Below are 10,064 nucleotides of genomic sequence, written 5' to 3'. Positions count from 1 at the left end.
ACCCCCAAATAGCCAACCAAAAAAAAAAAAAAAAAAAAACCCACAAAAAAAAAAAAAAAAAAAAAAAAAAATTCTCGAAAAACCAAAAAAAAAAAAAAAAAAAAAAAAAGAATTTGGGGAAATGACCACTCCCACAATTGGGTCTGGGGTAGCAGAGATGAAATAATAGATTTTAAAAGATGTTAACACAGGAATACCAGCAGGGACAGTTTGCTGACTGCAGGGAAATTTAGAAGTGCCCAACCAATGAGTTATTCAAAGCATATAAAAATTAGCTTGTGTGTGTGTGTGTGTGTGTGTGTTTCATTCGATAATCCAGAGAATTCTTGGGCAGGTGCTGGGAGCCAGAGCTGTTTAACTTATTCACTGCCACAACAAAGTGAGCATGGCACTGACTTCCTTATATGCAGGATTAAGAAACAAATATGACCAAGTGGTGGAGTCCCTTTAATCCCAGCATTCAGGAGGCTGAGGCAGGAGGATTTCTGAGTTTGAGGCCAGCCTGGTCTATAGAGAGAGTTCTAGGACAGCCAGGGCTACACAGAGAAACCCCGTTTCCAAAAACTAAAAAAGAAAACATATATGGAGGTTGGAAGTCAGAGGATGGGAGCAGAGCACATGTCCAGCATGCAGGAAGTGCTGGTGGCCCAGAAACACACAAACTCACCTTGTCATCCTCCAGCACTCAAAGGTAGAGGCAGAAGGATCATGGAGTTCAATCAAGGTCATTCTTGGATACTTTGGGGGTTCAAGGCTCCCCTGAGTTACATGAGACTCTTGACATGAGACAAGGCAGAAGTGTGAATTTCTTTATAAGCCCCTGAGACTGGCCTCCCTGGTCAGCAAGTGATGTCCAGCTGTGCACAGACAAGGATGTCCTTATCCATGAGACCACTGTAGTGAGTGTCCCCACCCATCTCAGACAAAAACCCCCTTGTGTCATGCTACACCCATGCCAGCCTGGTGCTTGGCCTACTGGGCCTCTGAGGACCCCGGTCCAGCTGCAGCCTCACAGATGCCCCTGTGTGCACAGCTTTTCATGCAGGGATCCGGCCCTGGGTGTGTGCTCCATTCCCAGGGCTAAGGTTATTGGAGACAGAGAAACAGAGAGACAGACAGACAGAGACAGAGAGACAGAAACACACAGAGAGAATGAGTGTGTCTGGTTTCATGTTAGGACAGGGTTTCAAGTAGCCCAAGCTGACTTTGATCTAGCTGAGAAGGCCCTCTGAACAAGATGGCAGGGAGCTCTCGCATGATTGGTTTACAAGAAACCGGGGGCGGAGCCCCGGAGTCACCCATACTGAGTCACAGCTCTGGCCCTCCCCAACCTGAAGTCAATGACTTTCCTTTTTTTGTTTTTGTTTCTGTTTTGAGACAGTCCTAGCCCTGGCTGTCCTGTAACTCGCTCTGTAGACCAGGCTGGCCTCGGATTCAGAAATCTGCTTGCCTCTGTCTCCCAAGTGCTGGGATTAAAGGTGTGCGCCACAACTATTGGGTGACATCAATGTTTTCCAAATTCTCCTCACCTCATTCTTTTGGGCATATTGAACGGCCACACAATGCCACTCTGGCACCATTACTAAGGATATAAAATAAGGGCCAAGCCGGGCAGTGGTGGCGCACGCCTTTAATCCCAGCACTTGGGAGGCAGGGCAAGTGGATTTCTGAGTTCGAGGCCAGCCTGGTCTACAGAGTGAGTTCCAAGACAGCCAGGGCTACACAGAGAAACCCTGTCTTGAAAAACCAAAAAAAAAAAAAAAAAAAAAAAAAAAAAAAAAAAAAGGGGGGGGGGCCATGCATCGTGACCATTCTGAGTCTGTGGTGGTCAATATAATAGCCAGCATGGCTACCAAGCTAACAGGAACATAGCAGATGCAGAGGGGAAGCTCCGGCCTCAGCGGTGACGGGAAACACAGTAGGATTTTGCTGTGCTGCTTGCACAATTGAAAACGGACTGGGTGTGTATTTCTGGAATGTTCCATCTGATGTTTTCATTCCCGGTTGACCCACAGAAGCGAAACCACATAAAGGTAGACAAGTCTCTTTCTCATTTCACTTTCCCATGATCCCGGTCAAGCTTCTGGTGATTCTCTGAATTCACCACCAGCGCCACGCCGGCATCTCGAACGCCCCTCTCCGGTCTCTGTGTTCCACTCACCCAGCTTCCGCTTCACTGGAAAGCTGAGGCGGAGGCTGTGAGGCAGAGGTAGAGCGGTCTTTGAGAGTCCACACAGTGAACTCCAGGGCAGCAGGCATCCACAGAGAAACCCTGTTGCAACAAATCAAAACCAAAATTGGGGTTAATGCTGGGGTGGCTCAATGACTGACTCGCTAGTGTGGGGACCTGACTTCAAATCCCCAGGGGCCATGAGCAGCGGGGTGAGGGGTGGGCTTCTGACCTCTGCGCTGGGGAGGTAGAGGCGAGGATTTTGGTTCATCAGCCACCCAGCCTGGACCAACTTTGCTGAATCTGTGAAGTCCAGACCAGTGGGTAACCCTGACTCAAAACGCAAGGCTGCCCCATGGCATGGCTTGCCTTCCATCCAGCACTTTGGTGTGGGAGAGCAGCTGAGGCATTAGCATCTGGTCACACGTGGAAGAGGCCGGAGATGTGGCCAGAACTTGCCTGGCTTTTCATTGTTCGGTTTTGAGACAGGGTCCCAGGTAGCCCAGGCTGGCCTACAGTTTCCTATGTAGCTAAGGATATCCTTGAAATTCTGTTCCTCTGTGGATCATCTTCCCAGCCTCACATGAATATGCACATCTTTAATTTTTAAGTTTTGATTTTGAGACAGAGTCTCTCTGTGTAGCCCTGGCTGTCCTGGGACTCACTGTGTAGACCAGGCTGGCCTTAGACTCACAGAGATCCACCTGCTTGTCTCCTGAGTTCTGGAATTAAAGGTGCAAACCACCCCTTCCTGGATTTTAATTTTTAAAATACTTATTTATCTATTTATTTATTTATTTATTTATTTATTGTGGAGACAAGGTCTCGCTGAAACTGGGAAGCCGATGTAAGATGCTTACCACCCAGCAGAGAGGGAGGAATCAAAGCTGAGGCCACAAATGCATGCCATGCAGTGACCCTGAGTCCCGGTGTCCTGTGACCTTCTTCAGCTTTTTCTCTGTGAAATATGCTTCCTGCTGTTTCTAGGGTCTTCCAAGAGTAGACAAATAGGTCCTGCCTTGAAGTGTTTGTTGGAGGAAATGAGCGTTGGCTCAGGGGTGGAGTTCCTGTCCAGAGTCCCCCAGCAAGAGGCTGGGGGCATGCCTCTTTTGAAAGGCATCCTTTTATCTTATTTTTTTGTTAGTTTGTTTTTGTTTTTTTTGAGACAGGGTTTCTCTGTATAGCCCTGGCTGTCCTGGAACTCACTCTGTAGACCAGGCTGGCCTCAAACTCAGAATCTGCCTGCCTCTGCCTCCCGAGTGCTGGGATTGAAGGTGTGCGCCACCACGCCCGGCTGGCATCCTTTTATATAGGCGCTTCTGTTCTGGGGGAGAGGGAGTCTGGGGCATTACTATCTTGATCTGACTGCATTTTCTTTCTTTCTTTTTCTTTCAACTCCCTTGGCTGGACCTGTCGCTGTCATCTGCATTCCTTCTGTTGCATTTTTTGACTCTGGTCCCTGGCGGCTTCTGCAGACCGCTCCCAGAAGACACCGGGGTGGAGCGGCTGGGTGGTGCAGTGGAAGACTCCTCCTGTAAGCATACAGAATGCACAGACACGTGAGCAAGCTTGGTTTCAGGATGCAGATGGTGCCCTGGGTTGCATGCAGGGTGGAGAGTCCGGGGTTAGGGGCCATTGTGCACCAAGACCGCAGGGGTGAGAGCCCACAACTGAGAACTCCCACTTGCAAGTGGCACCATATACCATGTGTTACTATGTGTCCTTAAGCTGGTTTTCTGATGTCTCTGCCTCTAATTCCCCAGAGGCTAAATGCAGGTAATGGGCTTCCAATCCGGAGGCCGGGGGTGGGGGTGGGGGTGGGGTGGGGTGGGGATGGGGTGGGGTTGCTCAATGCAATAAGCACCTGAGTTCAGATTCCCAGACCCCGGGGGAGAGAGGGCATGTGTGGTGGAGCTTCATTTGTAACACCTGTGCTGCACGGGTGGAGACAGGAGGATGCCTGGGACTCACTGCCCAGCTGGTCACCTCAAAAACCCAAGGTGGAGAGGGACTGAGGTGACACCAGTGAAGGGCTCTCCCTGTGTACCTGCATGTACCTGCACACACTTTTTTTTCAGTTACAAAATATATGTATTTAAATCCATGTCTGAGCATAGAGGTACTTGCCCAGAGTCCCAGAACATGGAAAGGCTGAGGCAGGAGGATTGCCAGAAGTCTTAGGATGGCCTAGGCTGTGGAGGCAGATCAGGATATATGGACGATGAGTCACTGAGGCCAAGAGGAAGACGCCGCGGCCATGTCAGTGCTTATAAAGGGAAGTATTGAATCAGGGCTGGCTTAGAGATTTAGAAGTTTAGTCCGTTGTCATCACTGTGACAAGCACAGGCAAACGTGCTAGAGAAGGAGCTGGGAGTTCTACATCTCAATCCATGGGCAGGAGGAGGCTGTGAGCCACACTGGGCAGAGCTTGAGCACAAGGGACCTCACAGTGCCACCCCTACAGGGACACACTCCTCCAAGGAGGCCACACTACCAATGATGTCAATACCTAAGCCTGTGGGGCCATTTTCACGCAAACCACCAGAGGACGCTGTTGGCGTGGATGGCCAAGGTCCCAGATGTGACCCCAGCGGTGCTCCTGCAGTGAAGTGCTCTTGCCTGTATTCCCTCCTCCAGATCACTCCTCCTCATTCTTGTGTAATTCTTGGACTGGAATCTAGAACATAACCTGGAGCCACAGTCCAGCTCCTCTACCTCAGGAGTGTGACAATGACCAGCATCAGACATGCACTCTTGTGCTTCGTGGATTTTTCCTTTTAAGGTCCAGGCCACATTAGAGGGGCATACACCACTTTAAAAACATCTGTTGTTGTTGTTGTTGTTGTTTTCCGAGACAGGGTTTCTCTGTGTAGNCCTGGCTGTCCTGNAACTCACTCTGTAGACCAGGCTGGCCTCGAACTCAGAAATCCGCCTGCCTCTGCCTCCTGAGTGCTGGCATTAAAGGTGTGTGCCACCACTGCCTCATTTTAAAAACTTTTAAAAGCTTATTTTTTTTCCTGTTTCTTTCTTTTTTTAAAGATAAATCTTTATATTATTTATAGTGTTCTGCCTGCTTGTGCACCCGCAGGCCACAAGATGGCACCAGATCTCATTACAGATGGTGCTGAGCCACCATGTAGTTACTGGGAATTGAACTCCGGACTTTTGGAAGAGCAGTCAGAGCTCTTAACCTCTGAGCCATCCCTTCAGAACTCACCGTATAGACCAGTCTGGCCTCACACTCAGAAATCCGCCTGCCTCTGCTGCCCCAGTGCTGGGATTAAAGGCGTGCGCCACCACCGCCCGGCTCTTTCTTTCATTTCTATTGCTTGTTTTGTTTTGATTTTTGCGACTTGGTCAAGGGTATCCCAGGCTAGCTCAGACTTATGTAGCTGAGAATGACCAGAGATTGTTGATCCTCCTGCCTCCACAACTCAAGAGCTGGGAGTGTCTTGTCGGTGTGTATTGTAGGCCCTTGTAAACCTTTCTTTTTAGGATAAATTCTCCTTTTTGTGCCTAAGGGGGGAAAAAAATACCTTTTTGTTTGTTTGTTTGTTTGAGACAGGGTCTCATTATGTAGCTCTGACTGTCCTGGAGCTCACAGAGATCCTCCTACCTCTGTCTCTGGAGTGCTGTGGTTGTAAAAGCGTGGCAAATACCAGTTCTGTGCAAATTCTAGCTTTTTTACTTTTTAGGCAAATTCAAATTTATTCTCTCCCCCACTTCGATGTCCTCAATATTAAGGCTTGGTAAGAATTTCCTTTACTTCAAACACCTATCCTCTGGTGCCATCTCGCCACTGGTGACCGGTGTCCCCTCCACAGGTGCTGCCTTGTGGGAGGAGTCAGTAACATTTTAACCTACCTCACAGATCGCCCCTCTTCTGGGATGGTGGCAGAGAGGGTTGCAGCCAGGCAGGGGTTGCCAGGGTGCCCCTCGCTGGCAGTGACCACTTCACCCTGAGAGTCCCAGCTTGGACCTGGGCAACCTTCACACTGAATCTAAAAATAAAACCTCCTCCTGAGTGGGTGTCACCAGCAGAATCCAGTTTAGAATTCTGGGGGGCAGTTTAAATTATTTCTAACTTTGTAGATAGAGGCAGTTCTGAGTCGCTGTCCAGAGACAAAAGCAAAAGGGAAAGAGGCAGGAGAGGAGCCATGAGGAGTCTTATATACTTTTTCGTGATACCAACAGAAACCAAGAGTATTACAACAATAAGGAGGGAGCTCCGCCCCTGACCACACCCTCAACCCCTCACTCTGGGTTCTAGGCAGGGGCTGGCCCTGGGTCCTATCACCCAGCACAGGAAGGCATTCAAGGTCATTCTCTATTCCATAGTGAGTTTGAGGTCAGCCTGGGCTACATGAGACGCTGTCGTGTGGTCTGGGAGAGTGAGCTCTCTTTCTTGCTTGTGGTCCTGGCAGCGCCTCCCTCCACCCTGAACTTGAGCGGAGCACATCGAAAGAGAAAGACGCTGGTGGCCCCAGAGATCAACATCTCCCTGGACCAAAGCGAGGGCTCTCTGCTGTCCGACGACTTCCTCGACACCCCTGATGACCTGGACATCAATGTGGACGACATTGAGACGCCAGACGAAACTGACTCTTTGGAGTTCTTGGGAAATGGCAATGAACTTGAGTGGGAAGGTAATAGCCCTCCACTGTCCCCCTGGTTTCACTTAGCTGCTTCGGGCCCCAGTGGTCACTGTCCCCCCTGGTTTCACTTAGCCTCTTCAGGCCCCAACATTCCCACAGATGAGCGAGGTCCAGAGGGACCCTATCCACGGGGGACTAGACATCAACAGAAGGTTCTAGGATGGGGCTCAGTTAAGTACGGAGCCTTGTATGTGTGCAGGAGATGTGCGCAGGTGGGACTGTCCCTCCCTCTCCTACCTTCTCTGTCAGTCTCCCAGATGCCCTCCCTCCTGCCTGGAGCTGCTATAGTCAGACAGACAGACAGACAGCCACAAATCCCAGACATGAGTCGGGGATCGACCCACGTGTAGGGACAGAGTCTTCTCACTTAGCACCTGCAGAGCCCATGAGGATGACTAAGCAGGGATCAGAGAGTGTTGGGGGTGGGGCATCTGGGGAGGGCTATGTCCTCGGAGGCCCCCCCTTTTTGTTGTTTTGTTTTGTTTTGTTTTTTCGACAGGGATTCTCTGTATGGCCCTGGCTGTCCTGGGACTCACTCTTTAGATCAGGCTGGCCTCAAACTCACGGTGATCCCCCTGCCTCTGCCTCCCGAGTGCTGGGATTAAAGACCTGCGCCATCACGCCTGATTTATGTCTCAATATTGAGAAAGAGAGAAAAACAGCTGATTGGGGTCTGATGGAGCCTCAGTGGGGGGAAGCAGAGTCAGGCTTAGGTGTGATCATGGCAGCTTCCCGTAGGAGATGGCAATACAGCCAGAGCAAGTCATAGTTGGAGGCTGCCACCCATCATAGTGGAAAATGGAGGCAGGAGACTGAGGCAGCTGACTGAGCGGTGACTGCCGGTGGCTCAGCTCGATTTCTTCTCTCTTCAGTCCAGCGCCCCAGCGCCTGGGGTGGTGGCCACACTCAGGGTGGCTCTCACCACCTTTCCACACATGAAGTTACACCCAGCCTTAGGATTTTAGAGTGATGTCCAGTGTTCCTGGCAGCATGCAGGACTGGGCTTCATGTATGCTGGGCAAGTGTCCCGTGTTCATACAGGTGTTCCCAGAGGTTTGTCTCCCAGGATTCTAGATGCTGCCATGTTCACAGTTGAGACTGACCACTGTGTGTGTGTGTGTGTGTGTGTGTGTGTGTGTGTGTGTGTGCGCGAGCGCGCGCGTGCACGCGCGAGTGTGCTTGTATGTGTGCATAGAAGGGGTCTGGGACAAGACACCTGGATTCACACCTCCCCCTGACCCTCTGGCAGATGACACCCCAGTGGCCACCACCAAAAACATGCCTGGTGACAGTGCAGACCTGTTTGGGGACGGCTCTGCGGAAGACGGCAGTGCGGCCAATGGTCGTCTGTGGCGGACTGTCATCATCGGGGAGCAAGAGCATCGCATCGACCTGCATATGATCAGGCCCTACATGAAGGTGGTCACCCACGGAGGTGCGTTGGCCCTGGGACCCTCTCCTCTCATGTTGCCCGGGAGTGCACAGCGACTAGGGTTCCGTCAAAGGTCTTCTGTGGACCTCAGGCCCATCTAACTGATAGAAACATTGAGTCCTCTCAAGTTTTGGGGTGCACAGATGGACTGACAGCACACTGGGGAGCTTATGGTGGAGGGCCTCATTTCTCCCACCAGTTGGCACTGCTCAGGGAGTGGAGGGACATGGTCTATCCTGGGCTACTGGGGCACTCACCAGGATGCTTTTCCCAGGATACTATGGGGAAGGTCTCAACGCCATCATCGTGTTTGCAGCCTGCTTCCTGCCAGATAGCAGCTCCCCAGATTATCACTACATCATGGAGAATCTCTTCCTGTAAGTGGGTGCCCCCCAACCCCGGAAAGGGGAGGCAGAAGCAGGCAGAGCTAGCTTGGTCTACAAAGCAATCAGGCTAGCCTGGTCTACAAAGCAAGACTGTTTCCCAAAACCCAAGCAGCAAGGCAGAGGGGAGCCCTGAGCATAGAGATGACACTTGGGTCCCACGCAGGCCCTGACCTTCAGTGTTCCCACGTTGGAACCCCATTTTCAACTCCCTGGGCAGGTACGTCATCAGCAGCCTAGAACTGCTTGTGGCTGAGGACTACATGATCGTGTATCTGAATGGCGCCACACCCCGGAGGAGGATGCCCGGCATTGGCTGGCTGAAGAAGTGTTACCATATGATTGACAGGAGGTGAGAATTCTGGGGTGGAGTGGGGTGGGCCACTGAGGCAGGAAGTCTAACCTGCAACATCATTCTTAATCAGTCCAGGGAGCAGAAGCCCAAAACCAAGGTGGACAAGGCTTTGAAGGACTGCCACTTTAGGGTCCTGCCAGTAGATCTTGGTAGCTGATGATTCTAGGGACCACCAGACAGTGTGTGGCTCTCCATGTCTGATCCGTGTCTCTGGGCATTGAGTCCTCGAGGGTCAACCTCTCTAAAGAGGCATCAGCAGGAAGGTCTTTCCCTTTTCATGGCTGAGTAATATTCCAGCCAATGATCAAATTGTAGTCTGTCTGTCTGCCTGTCTGTTTGTCCGTGAGTGAGTACTGGGCTCTTTTCACTTTTGGGTTTCCTGAAGAGCTTCCAATAGATTTTTAAAGCCTGAAAGCACTTTCTAGAATTCAGAACTGTGCAGGGTATGTGTGTGTGCACTCACGAGTGTGTGTGTGTGTGTGTGTGTGTGTGCATGTGTGCGTGTGTGTGTGTGTGTGGTGTGAGGGTGCAGACTGTTAAGAGGTCTCAGGATGGCAGGCTGTGGAGAGAGGGCAGACAACTGGTCTACCTTGTCTCCCTCAGGCTTCCTGTACCCCAAGCCTGTGACAGTGGCTTCCTTTCTCCTCTCCCCACAGACTGAGGAAGAATCTAAAGTCCCTGATCATCGTCCACCCCTCCTGGTTCATCCGCACTGTGTTGGCCATCTCCCGGCCCTTCATCAGGTGGGACAAGGGTGACTGTCCTAGTTAGGACTCTGGTCTGGTCACTGTGGCCTGGGTACATGTCCGAGGGCTAGTGGATTTCCACCTACCACTTTGTCTTCATAGCCTGAGATTCATGGAACAGGCCAGGTCTGAGGTTCAAGACACTGTGATCCTCCTGTCTCAGCCTCTCCAGCTGTGGGGTTACAGCTGCAAGGCACCGCATCTGGGATCTTACGGATCTTCTGTAGATTTGAATTCGTGTGCTTGCACACTGGGCCATCCGTTCTGTTTGAATTCGTGTGCTTGCACACTGGGCCATCCGTTCTGTTTGAATTCGTGTGCTT

At 51.1% G+C, this 10,064-nt stretch overlaps 1 protein-coding gene across 1 annotated transcript in view; it reads left to right on the top strand.

The window, feature by feature from the left end:
- Atcay (ATCAY kinesin light chain interacting caytaxin) overlaps window positions 1–10,064 on the top strand; it is a 25,371-nt gene that overhangs the window by 7,431 nt on the left and 7,876 nt on the right. The window contains exons 3-8 of the mRNA XM_021204561.2: window positions 3,646–3,704; window positions 6,595–6,816; window positions 8,075–8,260; window positions 8,532–8,634; window positions 8,861–8,992; window positions 9,652–9,738. Coding sequence (XP_021060220.1) covers window positions 3,646–3,704; window positions 6,595–6,816; window positions 8,075–8,260; window positions 8,532–8,634; window positions 8,861–8,992; window positions 9,652–9,738 — 789 coding nt within the window. The remainder of the gene's footprint in view (window positions 1–3,645; window positions 3,705–6,594; window positions 6,817–8,074; window positions 8,261–8,531; window positions 8,635–8,860; window positions 8,993–9,651; window positions 9,739–10,064) is intronic.

Source organism: Mus pahari, chromosome 9 (assembly GCF_900095145.1).
Source record: "Mus pahari chromosome 9, PAHARI_EIJ_v1.1, whole genome shotgun sequence".
Lineage (NCBI taxonomy): Eukaryota > Metazoa > Chordata > Mammalia > Rodentia > Muridae > Mus > Mus pahari.
Note: the sequence above shows the minus strand (reverse complement) of the source record. Positions and strands in the feature narration are given on the sequence as shown.